This window comes from Indicator indicator, chromosome 9, assembly GCF_027791375.1.
Source record: "Indicator indicator isolate 239-I01 chromosome 9, UM_Iind_1.1, whole genome shotgun sequence".
NCBI lineage: Eukaryota > Metazoa > Chordata > Aves > Piciformes > Indicatoridae > Indicator > Indicator indicator.
Window position 1 is genome coordinate 17,079,124 of NC_072018.1, and position 21,714 is coordinate 17,100,837.

Sequence of the window (21,714 nt, forward strand, 5' to 3'; positions counted from 1 at the left end):
CTGTTTTAAAAAGTGTCTTCTTTAAAACTAGCATGATAGGATACTGACTCCTGAAGACAAACTGCCTGAGAGTTTTGCTCAGTCTAGATCTGGAAGCTATAGATTTTTCGTGATTAAAATAAACAAAGGGAATGTCAAACTAGCATGAATTACAGACCAAAGTTTCTCTTACATGAGGAAAATCCCAGTGTGCCTCAGGTTTTCTTAGGACAGACTTTCTTGCACAACTTGCTGTATGTCATATAGTGTATTAATGTGACCTTTTCTTTTTAAATCTTGGAAGTTGTGTTCAGGCATTGTCAAAAATAGTTGTAACAGCTTAAATTCATGCCTTGCATTGTTGGAAGCTGTTGGGATTTCTTTATGTACTACATAGTTACCTCTAGAAAGGAAAATCTCTAGAATTCAATTCTGGAGACTTCCAGAAAAGTTTCCAATTATACTTGGATTGTGACCTTTACCCTGTGGCATGTTCATCTGCCATTTTTCATCCTTCCAACCAGAGGAAATAGAGGAATATGTTTGGAACTTGGGATACAATCAAGATATTTGGGAGTTTTGATGTATAAATTATCCATTCTCCATTCCTTCAACTTTGTATTGCAATAGCAAAGCAAATTAATGTGACAGCTGTCTGCATTGTTGATGAACTTTGAAAAGCTTTTTGTATACTGCTTTCTACATTACAAACAAAAATGTTTAATTCCATGTGAATAACAGTCTGTTGCAAGGTAGTGGAGAAACCTACTATTATCCAATGAAGACAGCATGTAGGATTAGACTTCTACACTAGACTGTGTAAAGCATTTCTAGGTATCTAACCAGACATTAAAATTCAATATTTTCTGTTATTTGAGTATTTTTAATTTGCTAAGATAAATGAGAATTTTCTGTTATGGCTTGTACTTGTCCTTCAATTGATCTGTTGCCTGCTTTTTCCTCCCACAGCTACTGCAAAATATATAGGGCCTTCAATGGAGCAGTGCTGAAAATGATTGCTCCAGCCCTGAAAGTATCTGTCTCCTAATGAGGAAGAACTGGAGGATAATTTCTCTGATATTTTCATGGATTTTCCTAATCCTTTGGTTAGCTATTAAAGATGAGACTGACTAGTGTGGTCTTTGATAAGTTTTCTTTTTAATTATTAGACCTCTACTCAAGGAACTGTATAAAAGAGAAGATTTAAGGGATGCTGAGTATTCATTAGACAGGATCTCCATGAGAGGCTCAATTAAATCAGTAGTTTCTGAATTGCTATGAAGCCTGCCATCTATATGCCACTCTAGTGAATCAGATCACCAACGTAATCTGACAGCTCAGTTTTGCTGGATTTTTGAGAACAGATTAGAGTGTCTCTAAAGGTTTGAACTGGAGTCTGTTTTCTTTTAGGAAAGGTCCATGCCTGACCCCGGGAGGCCCTTGAGCTGTAAGAGGGCGAGGAGCAAAACTGAATTTGGAGGATGCCTAACAGGACTTGCTGTATCTTGGACCTCCACTAGGGAGAACTGTGGTTGTATGAATACTGGAAAGAGAAACTAGTCCACCTTTTACTGATTTTTGGCTGGGTTTGGCTGTTTTGTGAGTTGTTTTGGTTGGTTGTTGTTTTGGGTTTTTTTGAATGAATGACTGAATGAATGGCCGGTTACTATAGCAGCTATCAGCTATCCAGGGAAAAGGTATGGGAAGTGCTGCTGTTATTCTGAGAAGTGACAACAAATCTCCAATAGAAGACCCTTACCAGCACAGCAGGCACCACCAGATAGTTACTCTGACATGCATCTAGCTCTTGGATAAGCACCCTGAAGTTCCCCATGGTAATATTTGCTCCAGCTTTTCACTGATACCTCCAGGCTGTAGGGGCAATAACTGAAATGCAACCCCCAACACTTAACTGAGGGAGGATTTTGCTGTTTCCCCATCTGGGTCCAATGGACTCATATCGCTTTAATGAAGTGCTCTTTCCCACTGCCCAAGAAAGTTAGCAAACGTTCACCTTGCCAACAAAATAAATATACATCCCATCAACTCTTCACTGCAGGATAGTGCCGTATTTGGTGCATCTTTTGGAGCATTTGACTGTGATCCTTCACCCTTTCTATCCCTTTGGGAGCAGCTTTCCCAGCTGTTTGAGGAGGAAGTGGTCTTCTCTGCCTTCCCAGGGAGTCAAAGCCAGTCAGAGTTCAGGGAGAAAGAAAGTAGTAAGAGCTAAATTTAGAAAACTGGTGTGAAAAATAAGGCAAGTTAAATACATTTCTGTCTTTGAAAACTGAGAAGGAAGAAGGAAGATGCCTGAATACAGCTGTTTTACTGAGCCTTAGAGGCATAATAACAAGTCTGTTTATAGGGCAAGGCTTGTTCCAGAAAAGCTGAATGACAGAGATCTGTCTCCCATCAGTTATGAGAAGGAACATCCCATTGTTAGACATGTTGAAGTAGAAAGGAATGTAAATAATTTGGCATGGAATGTTATATATGCCAGTATGAAATTGAGTACAAAGTAAATCAGAACAGTTGCTTCTTCCGTGTGTTTGTTTGTTTTTTCATGTTCATTGCTCTCTTCATCTTTTATTTCTACTGTTGATATGGAGTGGTACATTTATTCTCCAAACTGAAATATAGCTGCTTGGCCTGTGATTTCCTGCTTGTTTTATAGCCAAGTGTATATAGTATTTGACATAAAATAGCAAACTTGGTGTATTTAAAGTATGAATTAGATCTTTCCCTTTTTAGAGAGAAGATACCCACTCTACAGAACTCACCTTACAAGAAGAACCAAAGTGTATATTTTGTCAAAACTAAGCATTTAAAACATTTTGCCAGATGTGTTGCAGGCAATTTCCTTTCCTGGGAAACAGTAAATTCCCTTACTCAGCCAATCCTGGTTTTATTCCATACAGCATATGACTAAGCTGCTTTGAGAGAGATGCCTGAATACCACTAACATTATCTTTCTAATTACTGTTTTACTTGCAGCTGCACAGCTTCTGTTTGACAGGCAAATATAGAGATCTTGTGAGATCTCTGATATAAAAGGAAGCACAAATTTTTTTGAGGTAATAGAAGAAAAAGTTGACTTGGCTTTAGTCTGCTATCTGCAGACTTTGCCACCTAAAACTTTCAAGATGTTGATTTAGTAGATAAGCAAGTTCTCATTTCAGCAGTTTTTTAGTTTTATCAAGGGAGAAGTACGTAGTGATATATGTGCAAAAGAAAGGCAGAACAATGTAAACAAGCAGGTTTTGGTGCTGCATTCTTAGGGGGCTATTTGATCTACATACATAAATGAAAATGCTGTAGTGTGAGAATATGTAACTTCAAAATCAAATCTGAGATGAAAAGTTATCCGAAACACGGAATAAATTAATGAAGTGTTTTATATATTCCTGGTATTTACATTCTTCACATTTTGACACTCAATGTTAAGGCCACACTTTTGGTTCCTGGTACTTTAACATTACTTTATGGTAGTTGCATTTGCTGGCTTCAAAATATTTTCTTTCATTTGGAGTATTTTAGGATGTTTCTCAGGAAGAAATGTCAACAAGGACAAGACTCATGAACTCATAACTTAAAAAACAGGGAACAGGATCTTGGACTCTGCTAGATTTTTAGCCTGCTGAAAATCTTATCTGTTTTCAGATCTTATACTCTCTTTGAAAGAGGAGAGTGCCAGATTTTTATGTGTTCTAATAAGCCAAAACAAATTGTTTTCATCAAGACTCCCAGTTCAGTTCTTTACCACTTATAAAACTAGTGGTAATATCTTATCAATTGTTCCTCCTTTCCCCACCACTTGCCTATTATGCTTTTTATTCAGTATGAACTTCTCCACCTCTCCATCTCATCAGTCTCTCATGACTTCTTTAATGAAATCTAAGGATTCCTCTCACTTTCTCAGCTTCTACTTATTTCTAATTACTCATAACATCTGGTGTAACATTATAGCTGTCTTTCTGTTCCATCTCTTATGTTCCCTCATGGCTCTTTTGAGTGCCTTTCCTTTCAAAGGAGGGCATTTACCCACTAATTCTCATATAGTATTTTTGTCAAAGGGACAAGTCAATTATCTGAACACACTGAAAATTTCAGTTACCTCTCTGTCTTGGTGACTCAGTCTGCTTGCTTGCACCTTGCCTCAGAATATCCAATCCATCATTTCAGTACATGGTACTTCTCCTAGATGTCACACCATTAGTGGAAGCATAATGCAACCAAAACCAGACTTTGTATCTATCATTTGAAAAGCTTTCATGCTAGCCCCTTTTTGCTGTTGATACTGCCTCAAACTTCCAATGCATTTAAATCTGTAACCTACAGGTTATGTTTATCTCTCTTTTTTCCTTTGGAATTTTATTCTCTACCTTTTTTGATGTCATGCTTTCATTAATATCTCTAAAATTCCTATGTTGTTCCCATCATCAACACACTGAATTTTTTGAGCATTCTGTCTAGCTCCTCCCTAACATTTGAAATGGGACTTGCTTACGAAGCTTATTATATTAGCTCTGCCTCTCTCAATAATTTTGCTCAGTTTTTGCCATTTTTCAAGGATTGTCTGAAGTAGAATGTACAAATATCTATAAAGCTGTAATCTATACAAATAATGTAGGCAGATATCTGATAAAATTAGATGACAAAATTCCTATTTGTAGAACAGATGGTGGTTTCTTTCACTATGAGCATTTTTTAATAATGAATGTTGTTTTCATCTTTGAAAGATGAATCATCCAGATACAGAAGTAGGAGGTGAGTCCCAGGATTATGAACATTTTTATATTGTTTGGCTGTAGCATCCAAAGCCCGTGCTTATTCTCTTCAGAGATACATGATGACAGCAAACTTTAGCTGGCAACAAGTGTAACTACATGTTAAATGCAAATACCATGAGTGCAAAATGAACATGAAAATTACAGATAATGGTAAGGATCTTGCAATTTGACTGCTGAATATCTTTGGCAGTTTTTAGTGATGTGTTCCATCTATGTCCCATACTGGGCAAAACATGATACACCACTTGTTTAAGCAGGTTGCCATCAGCTTGAAACCAAATGGAGTAACTTGCTTGCATCCTAATGTGTAGCAACTAGCTAGTAAGGCCTTCAGAAGCTCTTTTTATAAATTGTTTCCATATTGGAATATTCCATATTCCAAATATGCATTGTTCCACATACATATTTACTTTTTATTATTGAATTGCACATGAAAAAAAATTATCAATATTCATACCCTCTGTATGCTCATCTACTGTTTTTATGCTTTGTGAAAAATGTCTTTTTAATTAGAGTTTTGTGCATTTGGACAATTTAAACCTAAAACCTTTATGTAAGGTTTTGACTTCTGCTGTATTATGTGAATGCTGTGAAAGACAGTGAAGGAATCCAGAAGGCTTTTGGAAAATGAGAAATCTGCCTTACTGACATCCTAAAGAAAAATGCATGTGCCGTCTGTTTAAAGGAATGTATTTTAAAAATGTCGAAGCAGTTGACAGTAATCTAGCCTTACAAATCACCCCAGTCCCTCTGATTTAAACCCTTCCTCTTGTGAACAGTCATCCAGCTTAGCAGAAGGCTCTCTCATCCTGTAATAGCACACTTACTTGATAATAACAGCGTGTCATACTTCTGAAGAGCATGCTCAAGTGAAGAATCTGAATTCAAAGATAAACTGATGTCACAGAGAGAATGAAAAGGAAGTGAGAAACTGTGTAAGAGGAATAAACAAAGCTTTCAGAGAGAGAGGGGACATTTATGGCAACAGTAAGGTACCTAGTTCCTGACATCTGTTTCCCTCAAGAAAAAAGTACAGCACATACGCTAACCTTTTTATGGAGGGTGCAATAACAATATTTGCAGCATATTTTTGTATATTCATGTTTGTTGAACTGTATTATAGATGTGTAATTTGAAGAGGACAGAGCAACTGAAAACCATTTTTGCACTCCATAAAGATAGATCTTTTTCGTTACTGACAAATATAGTTCAGTAATAGCTCTCAAAAACAGTGCCTGCCCTCTTGCTGATTGTGTCACAAAAATCAGGCATTGTTTTAATCATTGATCTTGCTGAAGTACAAGCAAAGGAAGGAACTAAACAATTTTTTTCCATGGTTAGTGAGGCATCAGAACCTGTAACGAGACAGCAGAAAGACTGCTAGCAGACTAAGATTAGGGCTCTTTTGAACTTGGACTTCTTGCCTCCATATAACCATCCAGTGAAATTCTTATTGATGCATAAATATTAACATAAGTACCTCGCTGGCAGAGTAACAGTTTGTTCTTTATCTCTCCAAATAAATCATTCTTTGGCAAGATAATTCTCCATCACCAGTGGAATATGTACAGAAGGTCAAATCTCTTATGAGTGTCCTATTGTTAAAATGGTATCTTTTCTTCCCAACACAAACTAATTAAAAACTCCTCTTGCTGGTACTCTGCTTTTTTCCAAATCTGAATTATTGCTTGAGTAGTTTCACTACACAGAGAAAATTCATATCTTTGAAAATCTTTTTTTTTTTGTCAAACTTGAACTTCATGGAGGTGGTGTCTTTGGTCCATGTCTGCATGGAAGAACTGTCATTGGTGGTGTCTTTATTGTTTGAATGTGAATCCTCATTCAGGCTAGCCATAGTCAAACAGACTAATATTTACAAATCCTATCAAATCACTCAATATTTGCTTATTAGCTTGATTTTAAACTGATTGTAGGAGGTCTTGATTGTAGCTGTATGTTCTCAGTTTAAGTCAGTGTCTTCAGTCAATCTTTGAGCAAATTCCATTTTGAATAACTTATAGAGCTTCACCCTGAATGCTAAATTATATACTATCAGTTGTTGCTACTTCATCTGTAGCCTGTGGGATGTTAACAGCAATGTCCAGTGAATAGTATTTTTCTTTAATATAAATAAATTCATATCTAATTCATCAAATTAATGACCAGCTGATATTATTCTACTAATTTCTGCCTTCCTTTGACTGCCCACTTAAGTATATTTTTAGGATGAAAAATGCATATCTTAAAATATTTACTGGATAATGCTATGACGATTAGAATGTCTAACTCAGCAGGAGTAGAGTATTTTCCTCTTCTGTTAATGAATATTGTATTCTTGAGTAGAGTTCCATTGTCCCACCTTAAACTGATGTTATTAATATATTATCAGTATTTGTTCATTTTACTTTGGACTAATCCAAACTGTATTGTTTTGACTCTTACCTTTCTCAGTAATGGATTCACATGTAGTATGAATTGATTAAAAACCAGTCCACCAAGAAACTGGCTCTAAAGAGATTGTTCACCCTGGAAAGACAATTCTTTTGCTCTGTAGGCATGTTTTTCAAGATTACGTGCACTAAATAAATGTCAGTTGACATGTTTAAGCAGTGCCTGTTCTGGAATCCCTTTGCACCCTCCTGTAGAGATGGCAAGGAAGGATGGGCTAGCTAAGGGACTGATGTTTCTATAAGCTGTGAAGTATTCCGGGCAGGACTATGGCAGACAGGGAAACTGTTAGAAGTCGTGGCCTAAACTTTGTTTTAATCTTATATCAAGTAAAAAGAAATATTTTCTGAGGCTTAGGTCTATGAGGCTGTAGAAAAGCTTCTCACAAGAAGTGGTGGAATCCCTGTTCTATGAGTAATTTAATATGGACAGGCAGAACACTGAAATATGTAAAGGAAAATCCTGTGCTGGCAGCAGTAAGAATTAAATGACCTAATAAGCTTTTTCATCTCTTGTTTTCTTGTGTTAAACCTCATCACTTTGCTGAAAGAAATCAAAATGCTTATGTTGGGCCTCCATGTGAAAAGTGCTTATAGAAAAAATATCCCTCTTCAAATGATAAAAATATAATTAATATATTTGAAGTTATCCTTGCATTTTCTCACAGCCATGAAATCAAACTTGTCAGCCACAAGCTAATATTAATGCCTGCAAACTGCTAACACAATTATTTCATCAACTTTATTTAATATTATTTATTCTACTGGTATTACTAAAAGCGTCAGAGTGAGACTGTGCTTCATAGACTGTTATTGCCTACATGCAAACTTGCTTGGCTAACTGAAAAGTTAACTGAGAATCAACAGCTTAATTGCCTTTTTTGTTTTTCAATTAAAAAAATATATCTACAATGAATAATTTCTTAAATGCACTTCATAGACGTTATCAACACAACAAGCCACAAAGTTTATATCAAAATCAGACTGCTCTTGGTTTTTATTAACTTGACTTTTAAAACTTCTCTTTTGGAACATTTACTCTATGTGAAGCAGGCTCCTTTGTATTCTTGTATTTTACCTTGCTATTTCTTCAATAGAGGGTGAGAAAATCTGCACTAATCTACCTCTTACCAAATTCTGTTGGCCCACAATTTTAATCTGCAGTACACTCAATAAAGCAAAATGACACATACTATTGAGACAGTGATTTCAATAAACTGATGGCCTGGAGGGCCAAGAAAAATTATGATGCTTAAGATCAAACTGTGGGCCTCTCATTTAGAAGGCTTTTCTAGTATGTCAGAACCTTTATTCTGAGGTGTCTAGCATGTACAATGGTCAGAAGCTGCTGAAGTAAACAAAGTGTGGGTCTGTTCTCCATTATTATAATTTACAAATGCCCTCTGTCGGCTCATAGAGGATGGCCCAAGGCTTTTGAAGCTGTTAATGACATGCACAGTGGCCAAGAACTGTCTTTATTTGAAATACAAGTGTATTTTAAAAATAAACCCAAATATGTGAATCCTCAACTCGCTGCTGTTTGCATTAATTTTATACAGTGGAGATTTTTTTTTTAAATACAAATTTCTCACCAAGACATTCACTGAACCAGTTAAACATTTAGAAGTATTTTCAAGAAGTGCCATCACTAGCTAAAATATAGTCTTACATGGCTGGTCCCAATGAGAATCAGGCTTTACAGTAAGCGACACTTCACTCTCTTTGGTCTCTCAGTGTTCATAAATTCATTAAATGCTCATGCATCAAATCCCATCTCTTTGCTGGCTTTTCCCTGCCAGAATGAGGCATCTGTTCCCAAAAAAACTAAGTGGCAGTTTGTTTAGTAAGCATTGCCCTGCCCTATAATTAGAGCTCAGAGAAAGAAATAATTTAAATGAATAAAAGATAAAAATCAAAGTTCTCAGAATTAGAAATAAGAGAGAGAAAGCCTCTTGGTTTGTTTTTTGTTTTTTTTTTGTTTTTTTTTTTTTTTGTTGTCGTGGTTGGTTTTGTGTTCTGGTTGGTTTGGGTTTTTTTTCTTTCCTAATTAATTTATTTTTTACTAGTAGCGTTGAAAGTACTGAATACTAAATGTTGACATTCAGGACAGTTTGGGACTATGTAACAGCTCTCCATGTAGACATCAAATACACTGTAGTTGGAGCTGCATCTGCTCTGTGTGCAGGTTTTATCCATGTATGCACTGTGACATTTTTCCAGTTTATTAGACTTCTGAAAAACAGCCTGGTTTCTATGAAAATATGTGGAAAACCATGTCCCATATGCTTTTCATATGAGAAACAAGACTGGACTGTGTAATACAGGACATCCCCTGTTATGTGGGACATCTGCCAAGCTCAGCAAAAAGAAAAGATACAGACCAGAATAAAACCACAGGAATAAAAGATTATTAAATCCTTATTCTGTTTTAATGTTTATATTCTACTCTGGACTCAGCTGTTCCAGTCCACTTTTGACAAGGTCTCTGAGCTGGAATAGCCATGTATTCTGTACTTTCTAGTTTATTCAATGCTTTACAGTTAAAACTTTAAAGCGTTTAATGTTCATAAGTGAATGATGGATTTTCAAAGGTAATATTCAATATAGGTTTTGAGTCTTCCAAAAATTCTTATATGTTCCCCTTTACATCTCTAGGTAACAATGTATCTGCGTGGAAGAGCATAAGAGCCTTTTAATATGTCATGTGCGTGAGTACTTTGGTTTATATTTGAAAGCTAAACTGCAGCTGTTACAAATTTTCCCAATAGTCTGGGGCTAAAAACCCAAATGTTACCTTGTTTTGGGGCATACCAGGGTTGCCAGTGCTTGTGTCACTCACACATTTTGGTCTGTTACATCCTGGATTGTGAACTAATTAGATTAATAAATGATAGTTTAAATTTAGGGGAAATAATTCTTTTTTTCAAGTTTACAGAAGCAGGAAAATGTTGCTCTGCAAAATAGTAATAGAAGGCAGCAAAAATAGAAAAAAAAAAAAAAAGTGTACTTTTGGAAGCCAGAATCCTGATTTCTGGTTAGCAGTCCTGGAAATGTAAATTAAACATCCAATACTGTTCAGCCCTTCTCTATTGGCATGTATGTTTAGTAGACCTAGTGAGAATCAAGTCTTCCCAGTACCTTTGATCCTGTTGAAAACTTCAAATTAAATTGGAATTGGATGTCCTACCAACAAGAACACACTACAGTCCATAGTGGCATACAGGTTTCACTCACAAAAACTTACAGTGGGGTGGCTGCAGGTAGAACTAATAGACAAATGCATGTGCAGTTTTTTCTAAGCACTTCAACTCCCAGTCTAATGGGAGGAATCCTGAGAGTATTTTTCTTTGTTTATCATGTTTTCAGTATTAACTATGTTACTCCAGATGGCAGAAACCATCTACCACATCATCTCAAAGAAGGTGGTACCAGGCCACAGCTTTCTGCAAGTCATATGCTGCTTCTCTGTCTTAATATTCTATTGCTTTTTTTTTTTTTTTTTTTTTTTTTGGGTCTGGTTTACATCTGTGAACCTTAGAGTAATTCTAACATTCATTTTATACTTTGCTACAGACAAGAAAGAAAGGAACTTTTATATATTCAGGATAAGAATGCAAATGACTATTTTTATTTAATAAAGATAGATTGTTGAGCCTGGCACTAATTTTATCCTTTATTACCAGTGAAGACATGAGAACTTGAAGTACATCCTGCTTCCATACCAGGGAAATTGGCTCAAACTGGAAGGAGGAAGACATCGCACAGGGGTTTTTTGTGTGTGGACTGTGTCCTTTATATATTAGTTTACAAAGGCATTCTGAGTCAAAAGGCCAATTTTATCCAAAAGATGTTTTTTAAGACATACATAGCATATTCAGACAAAACAGCCAAGATGAAACAATTTCAGAAACCTGTTGAACTTTATGGATGTCTCCGATTATTGCTGAGGAGCACACACTGGGAAGGATTCATCGCTACCTGCAAGGCTTCTCTGGCTGATGTATTTAATCCATGCATTTGAGCTGTGCTGTAGTGATTTACAAAGAGTTTGTGACACCCCAGCTAGCTGCTAAAACAAAGCTCTGGTTTAGGATAAAAATCAGTGTCTGTAATTCCTTTATACTACTTTGTCGTCCTTGTTTATCACATGATGGACTCATAGATGTCACTAATAGGATCCCGAAGCCTTGCTACACTTTGGTCACCAAAACTTTTCATCAGTTACTTTGTTTGTAATTTTAATGAATGCTACCAATTTTGTCACTGCATTCAACAGGTTTGGACTAACCTGGAAATGAAAAATAAGTGAATGTAATTTTTTTTGCTAAACAAAGGCACTAAGTGGCTGATTCCAGCCCAGAATTTTCTCTGCATGTAAACAATTATTATATGTCATAAATCAACACTTCAGGTTTTATTTGTTTTCTTTTGAGTTTTGTTCCAAAGTGTCTGGAGAGGAGATGATCCTTAAATGAGAAGAAACACCAGTATGTGTTCCCATAAACTTATACGGGAAATACTGTGATAACAAGGCACTAGAAGAGCAAGCAAAACCTGGAGTAAGGAAGCTGGAATTAATGTATAGATATTAAGAAGAACAGAGCTAGACCCAGTCATCTTTGCAGCCAATATTCATTGGTAGGAAGAAACAGAGGTTTATGCTGTTCTATCAATACAGCTTTGGAAGATTTCTGGCTTGCTGCAATTTTAATATGTTCTACTTTTACATTGCTGGCTGAACTCTAACCTCATAATTCTAGAAAATCAGTATTTGGGGAAGTTCTGTTATCACAGTATCACAGTATATCAGAGATTGGAAGGGACCTCAAGAGATCATCAGGTCCAACCCCCCTGCCAGAGCAGGATCACTCAGGGTAGTCTACACAGGAATGTACCCAGGTGGGTTTTGAAAGTCTCCAGAGAAGGAGACTCCACAACCCCCCCTGGGGAGCCTGTTCCAGTGCTCTGTCACCCTCACTGTAAAGTTTCTTCTCATGTTGAGGTGAAATCTTCTATGTTCAAGTTTGAATCCATTTTTCCTTGTCATCACTGTGAGCCACCGAAAAGAGCCTGGCCCCATCCACTTGACACCCACCCCTCAGATATTCATAGACACTGATCAGATCCCCTCTCAGTCTTCTCTTCTCTAGACAGCCCCAGGGATCTCAGTCTCTCTTCATAAGGAAAATGCTCAAATTCCCTAATCATCCTCGAGGCTCTATCATAAAAAAAACCCACAAAATTTGTTTGGTTAGTTCGTTCTTTGTTTGTTTATTGTTTTTTTCCCACAATAGCAAAAGCCTGGTTAAGTTTCTGTGCCTTTGTCTTTTTTTATTTTTTTTTTCTGTCTTCTGGTGATGTTACACTGTGATTGTGTTTGCCTGTATGATTCATTACAAGCTTGCTGGCAGATGGTCACGTACTCTTTGCAAGAGTGCTTGATGCTAATAATAATCAGCTTTTAGATATTATTTTATTATTTTTCCTAGGGTAAGTAATGTATGTTATCCTGATGCTTAGAAAATCATTATTGCTTTCAGTCAGTGCCATCTAAATACTTTTATCCCTTCATCACAAAAGGGTTTTCTGTACATGTTCAGCATTTCATAAGTGAAAAATAGCATGTATGGATGATAGTGACAGCATAAGTAGTGTTCTTCCTTATATGAACAAAATGGAAGGAGAAGTGTTTCATGAGACCAGCATGTGCTAGAAAACCTCCTGGCTCCTGCATATAAATGATTTTTTGTTATTTAAGCCATTGGAGCCCCACTGGGGCTGTACAACTAAAGTTTCAGAAATCCTGCTTTGTCTCACTTGATCCCCACACTTGTTACGTATATTTTATTGCATAACAGTAAATCAAGCTTCTCTGTAGTGTTTTTCTATAATAGTCATTTTAAAATATATAACATTTATTTAAACAGTGAAATTGCAAAGAATTACTTCTATGTAGCACTGTAAAATGTCTAGAACATGTAGCACTGTTTCATAAGAGAAAAAGTGTGTTGAATTTCATGCTCATATCATTATAATATGATACAGACACATTTCATGTTTTTTTTCAGTACCAAGACTAACATTATTTAACAGGAGTTCTAGATGGAATAGCTGAAGAAACTACAGTATGGGGGAAATTTGTGGGGACTGCTTATAGCTCTCTTTATGTTGGAAAAGGAAAATTTGTTGTCTAGTGGGTTTAGCAGAGACAGCTGTTGAGATGCTCTTGTTGGCTGTTGTTTATCATAATTGTAGAACACTATATCCAGGCAATAAAATTAGTTATAAATCTGACTCCCTCAAAACACAATCTCATGCAATGTTTCCAGCAAAAGCGGATCTTAACCATTTAATGTTTCCTCTATTTCTTCATTTAGTCATAAACAAAAGGTTGTATTGCAACTCAAATTATGTTCTTGCAAGAGCATATGAGATTAAAGTCCATGGCAGGGTGTCTACAGCATAGGATCACAGCTACAGACCTGATATTTTTCTGAATGCAACTTTCAGTTGCAGAGTCTTATTCATCTCCTGAGAGCATTAGAATGTACGTTTTAGCTGATAAAGCTTCTCTTCTCAGACTCTCATAAGTGTGTCTAAGGTACAGTCTTCAGTGCTCCATACTGTCCTCCAAAATCAAGGCTAAAGTAACTCACAGCTAATATGAAGAAAGTACTCCACAAACATGGACCAAATTCTGTCCTGCTAATCTTATTTTCACTGACATAAAAGTTGTAAAAGGCCCCTTTGATTCTTAACTTCCCTACCATTGCTCCAACTGCACAAGAAAAAAGAAGTCATAAGATGTTTGCTGAACCGAATTTCAACTTCAAATTATTTATTTTGCATTATTTTAGATTTATTGTGCTTGAGAGTATATGTGCTTATATATAGACCTTCTTCTCGTTCTTACTATTTTGTGATTTATTACCTGTTGATGAGATTCTGTTGTAGACCTTGGAGGCTTTTTCAAAGACAAGAAGTTCCACTGTCATGTTTTTCTTTCAGTGATACATGTCTTGTGTATTGAAGTTATATATCAGAACTATTTAGAAGATCACCTAAATTCATAATTTTCAAGACCATTGTTATTTAATATTTGCCTAAAGTTGGTTCCAGAGGCTGCAATCAAAAAAGAACCTCTTTTGCTAGTCAGTATATTAGTGTTATAAAGGTAGTATATCTTTGTTATTTTCCACTGAATGTAAAAGCAGACTTTGCATCTTAATAAATTGTTCAAATCCAAAACAAAAGATAGTGTCTCACCCACACATCTTTGGGTCTACAGAAGAGTGTAAATCTGGCTGAAAGGTCACACTTTACCCATATTCAGGTTTTACCAGACTTATTTTTGGCCCAGAAGCTTTATCAGCTTCATTTCAAGCCGAAGATTCTGGCAGTAGACAGCATGAGTGACTTTTACCTGTGGAGCTGACTCCAGGCAGCCTGATTCTGTTAACTTTAAATAGTCTTTGCTGCGTGGCATAGCTGTTTTTAAAGCTATTGTAGAGGGGGAGGTTTAATGGGAGTATGTTTGCCCGAGGGAGAGGAGTTTTATAGATATTCTGAACAGGGTAAAGTTTTGTTGGCTGTTTTAACAGTAACTGTTAATTAGTATCTTTTAAACTTAACATGGTTTTGGACAATCCTGGGGAAAAGTGTAAAAATCCTGTTTAATACTAACTTCCTAAAATCAAAGAAAACAAACATTTAAGAATCAGATGTAAAATGGTCCTCACTAGCATGTTAAAACTGAAAAACTAGTCTTAAAACTTCAGTGGCCTATCAAAAGTTTTGCCTAGCCTCAGAGGTTCTTGCCTCGTTTGAGGTAAGTTTAAGTGCCTGAAAGAGCTGCAGTTTCAAACACAAAGCAAGGGCACTCTACAGGGTTTATTATTATTGAATAATAAAAATAATTATAACTAATTATTATACAGGGGTTTATTATTTATTATTGAAAGTCTGAGTTTAACATGAAGGAGGTAAACAATTATGACATTGACTAAGAAGTATTGCACAAAACTTTGTCATGTGAAATTATATAGTTGCGTTGATTATGACTTAGAAGAAAAACTATAAAATAGGAACAGCATAAATAATTGAAAGCTCTGTTTGTCCCATGGAATTGAGATTTCAGTGTGGCTCAGCACATGCTTATGAAACAAAAGATGTGCCTTCTTGGAGCAGTAGCATAGTGTGATCCCCTCATATTCTCTGTGCTGTGCAGATTAGGCTGGTTGCTGCTTTCTTATGTAGGAAATGCCTGAAGGACATACACTGGTTCATCTGACATGCATTAAGACTGTTTCTCCTTGGGTTTTTCTGGTTGGTTGGTTTGTTTGCTTGTTCATTTGTTTTTTTTCTGGATGTTGATGAGACAATTTCTCACATTCAGGATTTTTTTCAGGATTAGCTGGACTGTGTGTATTTTCATGCTGTCTTTGGAGGATGTTGGTGGTGTCTCTCTTATCTGAAGCCTTCAACATCCTCTGCTGGCTTCAAACATTTACAGTACATGTTTCTTCTACTGCATTCCAGATTTGTCTAGAAAAACACAACCTTGAGCAGCCAGCTGGGGTTTTAACTGCATGTGCCTGAAAAGTTCCCTTAGGTTTATAAGCACAAGAAGCAGTGCTCTCTACGAAGATACAATGTGCACGTGGATGCCTTTTAGAAATAGTTACTTTTCTTACCCAAAACAGCATTTTTCTGGATATTAATAACTCTTGATATAAAATGTCATTTTAAGTTTGAACTTCTGCCTTGGTGATTCAGCATTTCCCATTCCATGGTTAAATACATTTAGGAAAGAAACCATATATGTTGTAATATATAGGCTATATTGTACTTAACCAGATAATTACATTATGTTGTGTTTGCAGGTCTGGAGTTGTCTTTCTCATGGTAATGAAGTTGACAGAAGTCTTTTATCTTCAATCTAAATATTAACAAAAAGTGAAAATTAAGGAAAGGAGGCATTGTAAGGAATTGTTATTACTTTAATCTCATAGATTGCTAAGGAAGACACAGGATAATTTCTCTTAAAGAAAAAAATCTTTTCAAATAATATTTAAAGGATCTAGGAAATTACAGTAATAGGTGACTTTTGCTGTAGATAATAGGGTATTTCAAGTATTCTGGTACTCTAAAAATGGGTTTGAATCAATTCACACAGATGGTACAATGTTTGTATTGCAAATGGGGAACTGATTGTTACCTCCAACAGCTTTCATGAGACACTGTTAGTGTCGGTTACCTGTATTTCATCTCAGAGAACTGTATGCTATAATTAAGTGAACTTCAAAAGTCAAATTAAACTGAATGAACAAAGTAACCAGTAAGGATGTTCTCTTAAGCATTCATTCTTACCATGATGAATGATGCTTGTTTTTCTCTTCTCTTTAATTAGAATGTTTCTACATTTGCCAAGGAAAATGTTGGAATACAGACAAAAATTGAAATTATAGGAACAGGGCTTGATGTAATAGCTTATTTGTAAAGGAAACACAACTTGTTTGGTATTTTATTGAAACAGGAAGTTCAGAACCTCAGTACTCACAAGCACAACAAATTCTCAGGTGCTAGTTGAGTCATCTGTTGTTGGAAGTAGTCTCATAGAAGGCTTCCCCTTGATTTAGTTTTAATCTTCAATTAACAAAGGGAAGGAAATTACATACAGATTTAGTTTTAGATTATGTGCAAAGCTCTCTGTTGCTTTGTAGCTGTCACCCTGATGTGCATGCTTTGTGAGTATATCTTGTTGGCACAACTGGAGTGAGTCCTTGTGAACTTATTTAGCTTTTAAAAAAGAAACCTGATGTACTTATTTCATTTATGAAATAATGTAAAGCTCACACTCAAAATAGTCTGATTCTTCCTTCTAGTCATGTCACCTGATGTTTAATTTCAACTTTACTTGAAACTGTGAAAGTAATCATGTGATGAAGTCATAACTGACAAAACTACTGTTTCACGTTTAGTATGGGATTATTTGTTTATTTACGTATTTGTTTGTAACAAGAGGTCTGTTATATAGCAGAGAAGAGCACGTTGATGTCATGTAGTTTTGTTTAGCTGTGAAATATTTAAAAGGCACTTGGGAGTCTGCGTGTCTATCTTCTCTGTAGAAGACTTAGCTTTTCCCCTCCTTCAAGGTCCATATGGAACTGGCCTTCTTGGAATGAGAAGGATTTTATTGAATTCCCTCCAAATCCCGACATTACTCTTCCTCTTATTAACCCCAAGACTACTCCAGTGTTGTGGAATGAGTTTGCTTTTTCTCCATCAACGATCTGCGCAGTGACGGCTTTGTAGCTCTCCCAGGACCAGTCCACAGCATAAGGATAAGTGTAATAGCACTTTAATCAATAATGTAATTTTAACCAAAAATTCCATGAGCAGCATTAGAACTATCAATTTAGCTCCTAAATTTTAAAGTTAATATAATTTTAAAATAAAAATAGATGCATGCATGATCCAGTGAATATGAATGACATTTTTAAACCTTTGCCCTTATGCAGGGCTCTCTAGGTGATTAGAATTTTAGCCCCCACCCTCTGAGCATGCACATATTTTACTGTAGTACATATGCATACAAACAGTACCTTCTGGCACATTGTGGTAGTTTGTGCTTTTATAGGGCTAATGCTATATTCCTAATATGCCCACCTTATTCTCACTGATTTTAGTGGGAATTCTGGATTAGGACAGAGACAGAGATGGTAAATAATTATTTACAGACTTTTACTGGAAAACTAGTGTGTAGGAGAGGAGTTACTGAGCCTTTGTATCTCATCTGAGCTATCCAGTTTTTTGACTAGAAAATAACTAGAAATTTTGCTTGGAGACCCTGACTATTTCTGTGCTTTGGAGTATTTATCCTGCATCTAAGATCAAATTTCCAGTTGCTCATATTTTATGTAGAATACTTGCAGAGTAGCCTTTGCTTTTCAAATTGCAGTTGCTTGCTTATGCAATGACAGCTTCTTGAAAAGGCTTTCTGCTCTCACTAACACATCAGATAAAACCCGGACAGACTGAAAAGCAATAGCTTCTCAGTCCTGCTTCATGCTCAGATGAAGAGCAATAGGAACAAAGGAAAGAAACTCAGAAAGGAGGACAGGATCGGCAGTTTGACCCTAAAAACTTTGCCCATGAGAAGTAACTGAAAGTCCACTTCCATAATAAGTTTGCCTACTTCTCTGATTTTAACCATGTCATAGCTGGCAGGTTCATCTTTAAAAGAAAAACAATTTGATGTGGAATGTAAAAAATACAATTTTTAAAGAGTTTTTTTAAATATCACCATCACATTTGTAATAAATGAAAGTGAACTTTTCTGTGAACTGTTGGTTTTCCCTGCCACTTTAGATTTGCACTGTAATAGCAGTGTAGAGTTACACTTTTATTTTACACTTCATTAAGATAGTTCTTGCTAGCCCAAATGCAAATATCAGATAGGCCAAATGAATATTGCTCCATTATCTTTGTTACTGAAACAAAAAGTTAAATTAGAAATAAGTGGCAGAAAAGAAAAAGTGGGGAAATTACCACATTGAAACATGAAGTGCATTTGAAATCCTAATTGGGAGTAAGATTGTTGTCTAAATAAGACTTGTATTCTAAACTAGCTGCTTCTTACTCACAGCAACAACTGAGATTCCAATGACAGGTTTTGTTTTCCTACAACATTTGATAAGATAATTGACACAGTACTCTTAAGATGAAAGCTGGGTGGTAACGCACTGCCAATGTGTTTGGTGTTATTAGCTCACAAGCTGATAAGCATCAACTCCTCCAAACAGATATTAGTATCTGTTATTTTTAGAAGGGGATCATTTGGTGCCACACACAACTTACCATTGTGGTTTGAGAATTACTTTTTCAGTTTATTAAAATTAACCTTTTTTTTCAAATGCTTATCATTGCCTTGAAAAGTTCTCTGGCTTAAAAAAAAAAAAAAGAAAAAGAAAAAAAGAAAGAAAGAAGGAAGGAAGGCAGGAAGGAAGGCAGGAAGGAAGGAAGGCAGGAAGGAAGGAAGGAAGGAAGGAAGGAAGGAAGGAAGGAAGGAAGGAAGGAAGGAAGGAAGGAAGGAAGGAAGGAAGGAAGGAAGGAAGGAAGGAAGGAAGGAAGGAAGGAAGGAAGGAAGGAAGGAAGGAAGGAAGGAAGGAAGGAAGGAAGGAAGGAAGGAAGGAAGGAAGGAATGGAAGGAGGGAGGGAGAAAGGGAGGGAGGGAGGAGAGAAAAGTGCATAAATTCCATGTCAGGTACTTTTTCTGTACCCTACCAACTTTAAAATTACTTTCAAAACCTTTTAAATTCCATAGCTTTGAAATTACTCAGTATTCACAATACAAATCTTTCTCCTTTACCTATACAGAAGACCATCCCAGTTTGCTGTCAGAATATAGTCAAAGGTCTTTGTTCTGTAACCTTCATTATTGTCTTTGTAGAAACTACAAGAATTCAGGAAAATAGTCTTAAAGTAGAACGTGTTAAACGTGTCCTTCAGCTAGCACCTACGAAGAAAGCAGTGCTCTCAAAGAAAGTTTTCTTAAGTAATTGTAATTTAAAAGCATGGTTGATAAAAAGCACCTAGTCAAATATTTAAACACCTGGAGGTTCTTTTGCCGTGTGTGCTGGAAGCTCCACTTGCTACTCTTAGTGCTGGAGCATTAAATGTCTTTGCTGTCCATATTTCCTATAAGATCTTTTCTTCTAATTTGTGACACAGATTAAGTGAAGAAGAGATGTTATTACACATAAAGAAGTATTGCTGCCAAAGATTACTAATCAGGGAAATTGTAAACCAGAGGTGATTGTGATAGTAGTTCTATCAGGTATTTCTGAAAGCAACCTGAACCTGGTCTAGTTTTGCAGTTGGCAGCATTCCACAGCAGTGGCATCCAGCTGTGTGATACCAGGTAATCTCTTTGAGTGATTTTGTCACAGTTTCAAAGATTTTTCTCTGTTGGTAATTCATGTAATTTCAACTGACCCTTTTGTTCGTATTTTAAAAACCAAGCACTCCCTGCTAGTTATTGTTGTGATGCATGTGGTTCATGGTAAGTACAAATCTTTGCATGTAACTTCTGAAAGCAACTCTTGAGGTTAATGCTGTGCTCTGTCATTACCATGCATCTTTTTTAAACAATTTAAGAAAAAAGCCAACTTTTAATTATATATCACATCTTTAGTAATATGTAGTCAGTTGTGTTGTAATACATTGGGTGCCAAACAGAAGCATTTTATAGTTTTTTATTGATGAGGGAATACTTTAGGCTGCCCTACTTAGTGGTTAAACTTTTCCTCTCTTGATATATTAAAAAATAATTAAAAGAATAAAGCAACTTTTTACAAAGTAATTTGCTGGTGCCTGTTTTTTTTTAAAGCCAAGTCCATTTTATCTGTCTTGCTGCAGCATATCAAAAAAAGATCAAGAAAACTCAATCCTAAGAAATTTGAAGGAAAATGAACTCGCTGTGTTCAAGCTTTGACATATTTCATAAAGCTGTTGAAAACCAAACCATGGAAGCCAGATTTATGAGCTTTTTAAAAGTTATTTGTAGATTCCCAAGACGATTGTGTTCCCATCACTTACTGTAGCCTTTAAAACTCAAATGATGCTTAAAAATATTCATGTTTGGCACACACTGAGTTACTGCTGGGCGTTGCAATGGCATTCAGCTGAAACCAAGGAGTAGAAAGGAGAATGTACTCTGCATTCACTTAAATCATTTCAGCCTGCTGAGATAGAGCAAATGGACTTAGAAATTCATATTTTAAAGATAAAACTAGGATTTTTTTTATGTTAAGATTATTTTTATTGTGGGTTAATACAGCTGTTTGGGGAACGAGCCTTTTGGGAGCATCTGTGTAACCCTTCATATTTGACAGGCTTTTCCTTTCAACAAGATCACTCACTTTGTTATTACTGGAATAGAAAACTCTTTTATTTATCAAAGCATTATTCATATGCACTTTGCCAGGTATAGCAAATCTGTTGACAGCATGGGATTTATCATTTACTGTTAAAGACAAATGGTAGGATTCCCCACATCCTTAAGCCAGCAAAATAAATGTCATTCTTGAAGCTCACTGCACAATATCCTGTGTTGATTAAAAAAGAAAGTTAAACTTTCCAGAATGATTCAATATCTGAAAAGCCTAAGGCAGCTGAAATAAGTTTATAATTTTAAATATATTTTATGCAAATACTAGGCTTCCATGCCTTGTATCTTCATTATGTGTAGTATTTAACCATGGGGAATATCAAGTTGTTTTCCCTGTACTGCAGCTCATGGAATTTCTGTTTCACTGTGGCGTTTCATCACTGAAGTACACTGAGCTAGAAAATGTATTATTTCAGTCTGTGTTTTCTCAGATATGATTAAATATTGCTATTTATTTCATTAATACTTCACTGCTTAAGCTACCCTGCTGAGCTGAATGACTTAGATATTACACACTGGTCTTGTGCAATAGGTACGAGTGGGTTGG

The 21,714-nt window shown here is 36.0% G+C and overlaps 1 protein-coding gene across 1 annotated transcript in view; it reads left to right on the forward strand.

Annotated features, from left to right (window-relative positions):
- MCPH1 (microcephalin 1) overlaps positions 1 to 21,714 on the forward strand; it is a 108,205-nt gene that overhangs the window by 78,647 nt on the left and 7,844 nt on the right. The window contains 1 exon segment of the mRNA XM_054383771.1: positions 1,652 to 1,706. Within this exon segment, the coding sequence (XP_054239746.1) occupies positions 1,652 to 1,706 (55 nt within the window).